This window comes from Haemorhous mexicanus, chromosome Z (assembly GCF_027477595.1).
Source record: "Haemorhous mexicanus isolate bHaeMex1 chromosome Z, bHaeMex1.pri, whole genome shotgun sequence".
Taxonomy (NCBI): Eukaryota; Metazoa; Chordata; class Aves; order Passeriformes; family Fringillidae; genus Haemorhous; species Haemorhous mexicanus.
The window spans coordinates 72,242,811-72,256,467 of NC_082381.1; the positions used below are offsets into that span (position 1 = coordinate 72,242,811).

The 13,657-nt window shown below is 41.6% G+C and overlaps 1 protein-coding gene across 2 annotated transcripts in view; it reads right to left on the minus strand.

Moving 5' to 3' along the window:
* The window catches only part of IL31RA (interleukin 31 receptor A), a 35,706-nt gene that overhangs the window by 21,297 nt on the left and 752 nt on the right, over window positions 1-13,657 (minus strand). For both annotated transcript variants that reach the window (XM_059874011.1, XM_059874010.1), the window contains exons 2-4: window positions 2,970-3,051; window positions 2,142-2,438; window positions 640-760 (exon numbers count right to left, since the gene is read on the minus strand). In XM_059874011.1, the coding sequence (XP_059729994.1) occupies window positions 640-760; window positions 2,142-2,438; window positions 2,970-3,021 (470 nt within the window). In that variant the 5' untranslated portion in view covers window positions 3,022-3,051. The remainder of the gene's footprint in view (window positions 1-639; window positions 761-2,141; window positions 2,439-2,969; window positions 3,052-13,657) is intronic.

Here is a 13,657-nt window from a genome sequence, read left to right on the forward strand (position 1 = left end):
GAACCAAGTATCTGTGCTTCTGCACTGGAAAGCATGAGACCACATAATTTGCATTTGTAAATAGAAATCCCCAAGCAATCCAAAAGGACAACGCTGGATTTTTTGACTGAAACCTTGTGACTCCAAGGGTCACTAGGTTAAATGCTACTGGAGTCAAGCAGAATACTGCAGTAAAGCAGTGGCTTAATGAATTTTCATGGGAATTTTTTAAAACACATGAGGAACCAATATTTTTTACGCCCCCAAAATGATATTAGTTCATTATAGAGAAAGTTTCTGGGAAACTCACCCATAAAATGCCTGCATTCACCATTTGTGCATATGGTCACTCAACTTTCAATCTTATTAGTAATGTTAATTCAAGAACAAGTGAATATCAGCTCTAATATAAATATTTCTCTACTGAATATTGGTTGAGAATACTTATTGCTTTTATACAGCACACTAAAAAGGTATCAGACTGCAAGCATTTTCAACAATTACCAACCCTGAATTAATCCATTCAAATTACTGAGAAATGCCAAGACTCCAATCTCCATGATGATTTCAAGTTTTCTTTAAACAGAAGTCAGGATGAGAGAGGAAGATAACTGGTTTGCACACCCCAGCAACCCAGTGCCCAGCATATCTAATACTTACAGTTTTCGGTAAAGAGTATAGTTTGTTGCAAAACTTGTTTCTCTTCCTGCATTCCAGGTACAGGTAAGGTTAACATCATAGAAATAAATGCAGGAAATATTTTCTGGCATGTCTGGACGAACTACAGTGACAAAGGTTAAAAAAAAATCCAGTAAAAATAAGTAACTTCATGTACACCTGATTTTGTTGGTCAAAAAGCAATTATGGCAAACTTCATTCAGTGTCTTCATAGTGCTTCATCATCCCTCACTGCCCTCAGAACTTCTCACAGTACAAAAATCAAAACCACTCTTTCTTACCCTGAGGAGACAGCAAGGTTTTCTCCAACTATTTCTCAGAAATACTTTACAAAGTGTGTTTAAAGGCAGGAATTCTAACTATCATATATCAAATCACTGCATACGCTGTCTTGAACATCTAAGCATGCGCACACCTGTAGTTTAAGGTGAGTCCAGAAAGTAAGAGGAAAACAAAAACACAGAAAAAGCACAAAAAAAAAAAAAAAAATAGGAAATATCTGACAGACAGAACTCCTTTTGGTTCTCTCCCAGAATATCTGTTTACCCTATAAAAAACCCAAATCTGAGAAATATGCACAGCCTAAAGAGTGCAGAAGCAAAGTTCCTGGGAAACAGATCTGTGTGACCCCAAAGAGATCACTAATTCTGGACTCTCTTTATCTTATAAGAAAGATAGCACAAAGGAAACAATCTTCTGCAATCTCTACAGTCTGAAGTCATCCATAAAAATGTAACACCCTAAAAGACTTTCTTGTTACAGCTCAATTTCATTACTGTTAGAAGAAATTGGAGTAGAAGAGAACTGCCCCCAGTGAAATCAACTGATTGACAAAGCCCTCTTTTCAAAACAGTATTTTTCTGTCTCGTCTAATAGAACTGTCAAAAGATCTTTTTTTTTTATCAACAAGCTTACAGCACATTAAGCTTTGCTGACATGCAAGACCTTCTGCTGGATTTTTTCCTACAGATGTTTTACTTTTATTGCTTCTTTATTAGAATGGGACCCCCAGGCATATGTTACTATACTCTTGACTTAATTTGTTCAATAAATTAGAGAATTTGTATACATATTTTAATGTTCTGAATAAGAGAGTGGATTATAACTTCTTTAGAAGAGAGGATTAGAAAAGAAATCCTCTCTGGAGAAAGCTGAAGCTGGCTAGGCTGGAAAGAAGATATAACCAAAGGAACAGACCCACTACCTTTGGAACTCAAGAGAAAACTTCAGCTAGGCAAAAGTTAGGGTCAGAAAGGTTACAGACCTGTATCAGTAAGGAATGCTGGTAATTTCAGGCTTTATTTCAGAAAAAAATACATATGTGTGTATAAGTGTCTATATATATATATATATATATATATATATATATATTTGAATACATGTGTTTTAAAATAACACAACCAAAAGTAGCTGTTTTAAAGGTAAAATTACTATACAAAGTTATTAAAAAGAGTTAAGATTATTTTTTCTGCCTTTATACTTACAGCCAGATTTAACTTCTGTGTCAACCAGAAGTAGTTCCTTGTCCAAGTACTTCATTAAACATTCCACATAAGCCATGCTGTAAGTGAAATTATGAATGGTTATATTAGATACAGTCTCATTCACAATGTTATAGTTTTCTGGAGCAATCAATTCATCATTCAATTTCCAAATGATGTGGCTTGCATTCCTCTGTGGCGTGTAGTTCTTTCTAAGAACACAGGATAGTTCCAATGAGGATCCTCTTTCAATTTCAGGAGATGAAGGAAAAATGTCAGCATCTCTGACAGAGTTTTCATCTAAAAAAAATAAATAAAAGACATCACATAGCCATACTCCTCTTAAAATATCAGTGAAAAAACAGTAAGTTGTTTTGTTGTCTACAGATAATTTAATTCATTTTTTCATATAGAATTCAAATAAAATGCCCAGTTAGTAATTCAAATCAGACACTCCTGTTTGAAAATGCAGTTCACATTAATTACTGTATTACAACAGGTTTTACATTAGAGTGATGTTTCAACAATTTCACAGAAATAATGAGGAAGTTTCCACTCAGATACTTCTTAATAGCCCTAAATGAAGAAAAGAAAGTCTTGTACTTCAAGCCTGCTTTTACAAAACATTCCTATCTGTAAAAGCTATGCATGTAATTTACATGCATTTATCATTACTACTTGCGATATCCAAAAATACATTTGACAAGTAAGACTAAAATTTACAACTAAGTTGCAATATATTTCAGAACTCTTCAAAATTTCATTTGGAGAATGTTACCTTTTGGAAAAACTTCTTATGGCAAGACAGGTGCTAATAATCCAGAAACATACCTGCTACAGAGCTGCAGAGCAGGACAAACATCCACATCAAATTGCTGAACATTTCCTTCTCAGTAATTATGGGCAGAAAATCCTGTCATAAAATAAAAAATAAACTGATGTTTTTTATTTTTTAAAAGTAAAGTGAAGATGCCCTTTTAATACTTTGTTAGTATTTGTGTCAGAGTTGATAATGTTATTTAGCTTTTCTCACTTGTATTCAAGTAAAGTATTGCTTTGTCCAAGTGTTTCTCCTTCCTGAACAAAGGAGAAATTTGATGCAGTTTTACTAAGACAAGTTGCATACATTTCCAATAAAAAATAGATAAGTGTACCTAAAACACTGCTGAGGGCAATCCAATCCACACAAGTTTTTACCTTCCAAGGATCATGTAAGTCACTGGTAAGAAATGTATCTTTATTCATTGACATTCAGCCTGCCTAGTCTTTTCTAAGCAGATTAATCTATCTAATTCCTTTGAAAATGAAGGCTCCTGCAGGAGAAGGAATGATCTGCCTATATTGTTCATCACCACCTAGTAAAGAAATTGTTCAGGAAGTGGACAACAGTACAGGTCACCTTTCACCCAGAAGAGGGTGAATTCATATTGGTTTTTTCCCAGTTTTGCCCCAGCAGCAGACCTGAGTGCACTCTGTAAAGACAAAGGAAGGCACCTCTCTTTGCCTTTCTTTTTGAAGAAAGAACTACTGAACTACTGTGCAGCCAAAAAACCTCAGACTCTAGGTTAAGGAGGAAAGCAAAGTAGTAGACTAGGGTTCCATATGAAAAAATTATGAAAATCAAACACTCTCCTTGCCTCAACTGCTGCTGTCAGCACTTAGAGAATCACAAAATATTTGTTTGGAAGGGACCCCTACAGACCACCTGATCCAAACTTACACAGGGCCTCCTAGAGTCAGCTCCCCAGGACCATGTCCAGACAGCTTCTGAAGATCTCCCTTGATGGAGAGTCCACAACCTCCCTGGGTAACCTGCTCCAGTACTCGTTCACTCTTACAGGAAAAAAAGTATTTCCTGATGTCCAGAAGGAACCTCCTGTGTTTCAGCTTGTGCCCACTGCCACTGGTCCTATCATTGGGAGGATTCTGGCTCTTTGCACCCTCCCCCCAGGTACTGATGAGACCTCCTCAGAGCTTTCTCTTCTCCAGGCTGAAGTTCCAGATCCCATATGGCAGATGCTCCAGTACATTATCCAACACTGTGGCTGTTCCCTGAACTCTCTCTGGTATGTCTATGTCTCTCTTGCTATCAGAAATCCAGAACTGGACTAAATACTCCAAGTGTGGGCTCAGCAGTGCTGAACAGAGGGACAGGATCACCTCACTTAGCCTGCTGGTTGCAGTCCTTACACAGCCCAGGAAATCAGCACTCTTTGTCACAGGGGTACATTGCTGGCTCATGCTCTACTGGGTGTCAGGGACCACCAGAGCATTTTCTGCAAAGCTGCCCTCCAGCTGGCCAGGCACCTGTACTGCTGTCTGGGACTGTACCTGCCCAGATGAAAGATTTGGCACTTCTCCTTATGGAACTTCATGAAGTTCCTGCCAGCCTATTTCTCCAGCTTGCTAAGGTCACTGTGGAGAGCAGCTCAACCCTCTGGCTTATTACTCACCCTTCCAGTTTTGTGTCATCAGCAAACTCACTGAAGGCAGGCTCTGCGACAGCATTCTAATCCAGAACATTAATGAACATGTTGAACAGGACTGGGTCCAGTATTGCCCACTGGGGTACATCACCAGTGACTGACCTCCAGCTGGACTTCACCACTAATCATCACCCTGTGAGTCCATTTATTAAGCCAGTTTCCAATTCACCTCACTGCTCATCCAGCCCATGCTTCATCAACTTGTCTGTAAGAACCCATCTGTAAAGTGGCCCAGCTCCACCATGAATGGCAACCCATACCACTCTTTTGGCTAGTAAGTAGAAGATCTGCCTGTAGAAAATAGAGTTGTCAGATCCCCTTAACCACACAAGCACCTAGAGCCCAGAATTCCAACTTCCTGGACAAGCAGCTCCAGTTACCATGCTCATAAGCAACAGGTAGGCATTAGTATTTTGCAACTAGCTGGGGTCCATGTTTCAGATTAGGTTTTCAGATTTGTCTGGAATTTCAGCTCTCCATCAAACCTGTGTCTCAGGATGGCTCCAGGTGGGAGGCAAGTACTATCTCCCTAGAACATCAGTAGCTTTCAGTCCCAACAAAGTATCTCCTCCTCCCACAGGTTCAGATAATGCCACAAAGCAGGTGTGCACCAGGTCACTGGACAGAGATCTAAATAGAATATAGGCAGTAGGGGTTATGCCCTATGCTATGGTTCTTTCCACAAAAACTTCTTGGATTTGCTAAAAAAAATTAAACTTCACAGCAATCTAAAAGGGAAAAACATGGTACAAACAATGCATTAAGCTCAGTTTCTGTCAGAAATCAAATATTATTCTAAGTTTGTCTTGGGAAGCATTTTATAAACTTTAAGGCCATGACAGTAAAAAACATGAGAAAAAAATGAAAAGGACATGTGGGATACAAAGAAAAATGAGGAGGAATTTGTCCAGTGGCATATTTCTAAAATACAGCAGTAGTAAGATGTGTACCAACAAGAAATGAAGCCAGTACATAAACAGAATATATTACTACTTATTCATGTAGGCTGTATGTTCTTGCTCTCAAAGAAGTAAAGATGAATTACAGTACTGATGGCAATAAAAAATAGCAGTTGTTCCAAATATTCTGTACCAGCAGAACACCAGAAGCTTTTCTCATTGCCCTTGATGTCTCTGGCCAGATTTAATTCTATCAGGACTTTAAGCTTTCCTAATCTGATCCCTGGTTTCTTTTTGTACTCCTCCCAAGCTACCTGTCCCTGCTTCCACCCTGTACAGACCTCGTTTTAGTGTGTGAACCCATCCAAGCAACCCCTCCCAGTGTTTTTGACCAACTTCCTCATTGTTGGAATGCATCAATCCTGAGCTTGAGGAAGATGATCCTTGAATATCATCCAGCTCTCTTGGGCCCCTTTTCCTTCCAGAGCTTTATCCCATGGAGTTCTACCAAGCAGGCTTCTGAAGAGGCCAAAGTCTGCTCCCCTGAGTCCAGGATAGTGAGCCTATTGTCCTTGCTGCCCTAAGGACCTCAATCAAACTCCAGCATTTCAGTCATGGCAGTCAAGATTCCCTGAGCTTCACCTTCCCACCAGCCCCTCCCTGCTGGTGACAACACAGTCCATCATAGCACTTCTCCTCACTGACTCCACTGTCACCTGGAGAAGGAAGTCACCACCAACACATTACAAAACCTTTTGGATTGCATATGCCCACCTTTGTTGTCCCTCCAGCTGCTATTGTGGAGGTTGGAGATGCCCATGAACTCCAGGGCTTATGAGCACAAGGCTGCTCATATGCAGAGAGTCTCATGTGCTCAGCCCTGCTGGTCAGGTGGCCTGCAGCAGACTCTACTGCAATGTCCCCTGTCCCCACCCTCCCTTTAAGCCTGACCCATGCCCTGTCTGTCAGCTCCTCACCCACCCCGGGCAGAGAGAGCTCTGTGCTCTCCAGCTGGTCACTGGCACAGGAGGCAATGCCATCTCCTCACCTCCCTGCCTGCCCTTCCTAAACAACCTGCATCCTTCCATTCCAGCACCCCAGCCACAGGAACCATCCCACCACATCTCCACTGAGACAAGATCACAGCCCTGCAGGCACATGCCTGTCTCTAACTACTCGTTTGTTTATTCCCCATAATAAGAGATAAGGCTTCTGCTGATATCCTACATGCGGATTTACTATTTTTGAAGGGATATGAGACAGAAGAGGGTGCATTTCAGCCAAAATAGTTCAGCTCTTTCCAAGAATAAAGCAAACAAATTTTTTATCACATTCTTTTAACTAGTTCCAGCAATCCCATACTTTCTTACTAAGGAGTTGGAACTCAAAAGCATTGGCAAATCATAAAAACTTTTTTGAATAGTGCTTAAACTGAAAATACCACATGACATATTCCATCACAGTGGAGTACAGAACTGCAAGAACAGGCATGACCAAGCTGGCTGCAATGTCAAGTTAGAAGCCTTTGAAAAATTCTAGTTTCACACGCACACCAGAAAGCTTAAATAGTCGAAGACTCCATCCACACTCAGTGAGTACTCCTCATCCTGTATCCATTCTTTTCTCCCTTTTCTAGTTCTTCTCTAGTACTCAGCCATACAATAAGTCACTTTCACTTGCCAAAACAGGAGAAGACTAAGAAAAAAAAGTATTTGTACTACCTTAGCAAATGTAAGGCATCTGAGTTGGTGAAACTGAGGAGATAACTGGGCAGAGAGACCTCCATGACTTTTCCCAGATGTGAGTTGGTTATTATCCTGCTTCCACTTTGTCCAGTATCAATTAACAGCTGTTTATTTGGCATGGCAGCTGGTAGTTACAACTTGCCAGAAACCAAGGTAGTGACGTAGGTCACAATGCTGCTCATCTTACGTGCTTGTCAGGACACTGATAAATTATATGTGACAAAATAGCTCTTTGGCTTTTTACTGAAGAGGCTGTATATGTAAAAGTGATCAAAGAACATGCCTGAGTGAAAATTACACTGTACGTGCATAAGTGTTTCACTTAAAGATGCCTTCTTCAAGTGATTAAAAAATTGATTCATCAAAGCAAGACTTTTCCCCATATTGTATATAAGACCATTTATTAATTGCCCTTCTTCCCCATTTCAGGACATGAAACCTTTTGCCATTCGGATCCCATTCTAGGATTGCTTTTAACTACATGAACTTCATGCCTCTGCTATTAAATGTAGATGTTACACCAAGAATAAAGAACATGCCACATCTGTAAATGTGAAGACAATATGTCATGGAGTCATTGAATCACAGAATGTTAAGGGTTGGAAGGGATCTTAAAGACCATCTAATCCTAACCCTCCCTTCCATGTTCAGGGACACCTCCCCGTAGACCAGGCTGCTCAAGGCGTTATCCAACCCGGCCTCAAACACTTCCAGGGATGGGGCATCTACAACTTCCCTGAGCAACTTGTTCCAGTATTTCACCACCCTCACAGTAAAGAATTTCTTCCTAATATCTAACCTAAATTTCCCCTCTTTCAGTGTGCCTCCTTGCCCTGTCATTCCAGTTCCTATCAGAGAACCCCCCTCCAGCTTCCCTGCAGGCCCCCTCAGATACTGGAAGGTGTCTGTGAGGTCCCCACACAACCCTCTCTTCTCCAGGCTGAACAGCCCCAACTTGCTCAGCCTGTCCTCATAGCAGGGGTGCTGCAGCCCTCCCAACCTCCTGGCCCTCCTCTGGACCTGTTTAACAACTCCTTGTCATCGTGCTGGGGACCCCAGAGCTGGATGCAGTGCTCCAGGAGGGGTCTCAGCAGAGCAGGGCAGAGGGGTAGAACCCCTCTCTCAGTCTGCTGGCCAATGCTGCTTTGGATGCAGCCCAGGATTCCCTTGGCTTTCTGGGCTGGGAGCACTCACTGCTGGCTCATGGTGAGTTTTTCATCAGCCACCACCCGCAAGTCCTTCCCCACAGGGCTGCTCTCAATCACTTCTCTGCCCAGCCTGTGGGTGTGCCTGGGATTGCCCCAGTGCAGGTGCAGGACCTTGCACTTGGCCTTGCTGAGCTCCCTGAGGTTGGCATGGTCCCACCTCTCAAGCCTGTCCAGGTCCCTGTGGATGCCATCCCTTCCCTGCCCTGTGTCGACTGCCCCACCCAGCTCAGTGTCACCAGCAAACTTGCTGAGACTGCCCTAGATCCCACTGTCCACGTCCCTGACAAAGGTGTGGAACAGTATCGGCCCCAGGACCGACCCCTGAGGGGCACCACTCGGCACTGGTCTCCATGTGGACAAGGAGCTGTTGACCACAACTCTTTGTGTGTGGCCATCCAGCAAGCTCTTTACCCACTTTGTCCATCCATCAAATCCACATCTCTCCAACATAGAGACAAGGATGGCAAGTGGGACAGTGTCAAATTCTTTGCTTAAGTTCAGGTAGACAATGGGAGTTGCTCTGCCCTTGTCCACTAAAACAACAGCACCCCATCATAGATCACCAAATTTGCCAGGCATGGTTTACCCTTAGTAAAGCCACACTGGTTGTCACCAATCACCTCCTTGTTTTCCATGTGCCTTAGCACAGTTTCCAGAAGAATCTCCTCCATGATCTTTCCTGGCACAGAGGAGAGACTGCTACTGCTCTGTAGTCCTATGGGGCTTCTGCATTCCCCTTTCTTAAAATGGGGGTTATAGTTCCTTTTTTTCAGTCATCAGGGACTTCATTTGACAGCCACAATTTTTCAAAAATTATGTATAGTGGTTTAGGAGCTTCTTCTGCCATCTCCCTCAGGACCCACAGATGAATCTTATTAGATCCCACAGATTTGTGCACATTCAGGTTCCTTCGATGGTCTTAGACTTGATCCTCTCCTGGGTTTAGGGTCTTCATTCTCCCAGTCTCTGCATTTGCCTTTCTTGACTTGATTGACAGGGCTGGAACTTTGCTGTTTAAGACTGAGGTACAGAGGTTGTTGAGAACCTCGGCCTTCTCTTCGCCCAGGGTATCCATGACTCCCATTTCCTTTTGAAGAGGGCCTACCTTTCTCTTCCTTGCAACATATCCATGGACACAAGGTGCACACTGCCCAGTACAGGGGGACAATCCCTGCCCTGGCCCTGCTGGCCACACCATGGCTGATCCAGGTCAGGATGCCATTGGCCTTCTTGGCCACCTGGGCACACCCTGGCTCATGTTCAGCTGCTGTCACCAGCACCCCCAGCTCCTTTCCAGCCACTCTGCCCCAGCCTGTGGCACTGCCTGGGGCTGTTGTGACCAAAGGACATGACGGGGCACTGGGCATTGTTGAACCTCACACCATAAGCCTCAGCCCATGATCCAGTCTGCCCAGATCCCTCTGCAGAGCCTTCCTGCCCTCCAGCAGATCAATTCCTGCCCCTCTTGGTTTCACCTCCAAACTGACTGAGCATGCCCTTGGATCCCCTTGTGAGGATCAGCAATAAAGATGAGGAACAGGATGTACTGAGCTCTAGTGAACCTCAGTAGCAACCAGCTGCCAGCTGGATGTGGTGCCACGCAGCACTATTCTTTGTTCCAGTCATCTTCAAGAATTTTTAACATCTTTGATGAAATGTGTCAGGAAATTCTTTCCTATGAAGTCTGACACTCTTCTAACAACTATGAAGGAAGAAGCTGGATAGACACTCCTTTTATTTAGTCTTCACCATCCATTGCTACAGCTCTCCCATGATGGCTGCCACATGGAGAGACAGACCTTGCCCTATCCACAGCCAGCAAACGCTGAAAGACAGGAGCCTAAGCATCTGCTCTAGCCCACTGGGCCACTCAACTGCAGTGTTCTGCAAAATGCACCTGGAAAAGCAATACCCCCCATGAGTTTTCAGAACTCCAAGATTCAAATCCATCAGCACTTACACAAATCCTAGAGGGAAAGAGGACATTCCAGGAAAATTATTCAAATATGTACTTCAGCTTCAGCATCCTTTTTGGCAACAGGGTGCATCAGATTCACTATCGGTCAGGACTGCACCAAAGGTGAGTACCAGTGAGCATCCAAAAAGGAAAACAGGGGGTTTCCCACATCGGTCAGAGAAGACAATGACATGTAAATATAATGGAAGAAGCAGTAAATTTGAGGGACAGCTAATGGGTATTTTCAACTTTTTAACCCCTATGAGCTATGCACTGACAAGCCCATCATGGGAAAAATGACCGACACTGTGATGAAAGGTCCTGGGCACATTGATTTCATAACCCACAGTCTTTAACTGAGCCAAAAATAGTCAGTTGAACCTCAGGGCAAGATGAATAACATTCAAACATTTACCTTTAAATACAACTTGACGGAAACAGGTGGTAGGTGCACCTTCTTCTGCAAAATAAACTTTTATGTATTTTAAACTATGATGGCCTACCAGAAAACTTAATGGTATCACAATCTACGAACACCACTTAAAGCAAATAAATTCAAGCAATGCATATCTATTCAGAAAACTACTAAGCTTACAGACATATCTGAAGGAGCCACATGGTGAGGCTCTCAAAATGCTGTATCAACTGTTGACCACAGAAACTTGTTCTAAAAACACAGTAGCGTCAAAAAAAAAAAGAAAAAAATCATCATAATGTAAAATGATTTGTTAATTTAAAGACTTCAAATCAACTGGAAACTGAAAAGCAGGAAAGCCATCTTTCATCTTTCAGTCTCTAAATAGCCAATGTAGGCACAAAAGGATAAGATACATTTGTTCCAAATATCTGAAGGACATAGTGAGCAGGAAAAGTCAGTTCTGCTAATAACTGCTGATAACAGTTATTTTGCTTAGTATATCCTGGAGTTACAGATGCAAAACATGTTTTGAGAAAGCCTTTGCTTTCTTATAAAACAGCACCCTGAATATTCATACATTATAATACAAAATACTGTTACATTGGAATTTAAATCAAACTTTTATCTACATGAGCTTGATACTAATAGGAAAAAATAGAATATAACTCATTATTCTCTGAACAACCATAACAAATAAGCCTTTATATAAATCTTAAGGTATAAAATGCTCAGATTGATAAAAAAGCTTCAGAGCAGGTGTTCTTTTACTAATCAATGCATTGCACCTCATAAAAGAAACAGAATATTAATGTAAAATGATTAAAATTACAAACACAAACCAAGATTTACTTTATATTTACATATGGGTCACTTTTTTAATTTTAACTATGATTTCATCCAATTTGCCAATGCTCACTAAAAGAAAGGTCAGGCCATCAGGATCACTAGAACTAAATGTTGACATAATTTTGCTTTCAGGCACTATCCTCCCCTGCTCTTTTTTCACTGACAAAGAAAAAACAGACAAGCTAAAGTTTAAAGAGAGCTCCTGTACAGGACTGGTCTTGGAGCAAACCTCCTTTGGCTCACTGTCTGAGTGACTACAAAGTCTATCTAGGCTGCAAGGGTCTACTTTGAGAGATCATTTTGCATCAGATGTTTCAGCAAGTAAGATGCTATTAGACAATGGTTGTCTTTGTGCTCTTCTGTGTTGGTGAAGAACAAGCTGTCTCTGGTGTGGCAAGCAACTAGGTGAGCAAAATGGATGGGCAGGGTAGGAGGATCAATGCACTGAACTCTAAAGAAACATAGAGCTCTCACTGAAAAGAGGGTAGCCAGATAAAAATCTTTTACATTTATCAGGCTTCAATCTCTATTGTACAGAATACACACCTGTCAGAAAATCAGAAGGAAGACTCTCTCTACTACTTCAGAGCATTAGTTTACCCTCGCCAGTCTTGCCTTTCAAACTAAGAGTGGAGCTAGCTGTAAAACACACATCTACTTAAATAATGTTAATAAAATATATTTTGGAAGAAAGCAAGTATGTTTCTGGACTGTTATGGAATCAGCTACAGCCTCAAAATGCAGAATATAGTTACAATACCTGTAGTACTGCAGTGCTGCAAGTAGAACACAGAACACAATGCAGGTAGTACCATGCTCCACAAACATGAGAAGGCAAGAGTACAAAATAAGCACAAAACTTCACTTTCATACTTTCTTCACACAGAAAAGATGACCATGACCCTGAAACATGCCTCTACATATTAAATGTCTGAAAAAGATTATTTAATCATGTTATTTTAGAAAACATTAAAACTCAGACTCATTGCAGCACCATAACCCCGCTGCTTCAGACCAGCTCCTAAGGGTTATATATCCTGCTTTTCTTTCCTATCTATGCTGTAAACTTTATTAACAATACTTTTGTATCTTAGTCAAAACTGCAAGGCAAAACATGGCATGGTAGTGAAAAATCAGACTCCAAACACTACTAAGCACATTTATGTTTTACCTTCTCTTAGTATGGGATTTTTGAATTGAAAATGCCCCCTACAAGCACCAAATTATGCAAAAATTCCTCAGTTTAAATTATTATTATAGAAAAATCAAGATCTTTAATCTTCAATACATAAGCCCAAAGCTTCTTTCTCTTTTTTTACACCTTTTGAGAACTTTTTTGTTACAGATTATCCTCTGACTCTGACAGAAAAATCTGAACTGACCACTCCATTCTTCTGCCCAATACATGAAGCTTTCTTCAAGAACAAAAACGTTCTCTTGCCCAATCAGTTTCTTAATTCACAGATAGAGTCCAGAAGCTGGATTTCAACTATTTTAGACAATCATAGATTATTTTCGTTCCAGAAAACCATCAAGTGCAACCATTAACACAGTGCTGCCAAGTCCAGCATTAACCCATGTTCCCAAGTGCCACATCTACAAGCCTTTTAAATACCCCCAGGGACAATGACTCCACCACTTTCCCAGGCAGCCTGTTCCAGTGTTTAACAACTTTTTCTGACAAGAAAGTTCTCTTAATATCCAATCTAAACCTTTCTTGGTGCAACTTGCAGCAATTTCCTTGACCGTTGCTTACAGCTTGGGAGAAGAGACTGATCCTCATCTCACCACCTCCTTTCAGGCAGTGGTAGAGTGTGATAAGCCCTCCCCTGAGCCTCCTTTTCTCCAGGATAAACACCCCAGCTCCTCCTTACAGGACTTGTTTTCCAGACCTTCCACTCCCAAAAAACAAGTCATGCAGTCCATTACAGGTGAGAAGGCAAGTGACACTTCCCCAGTT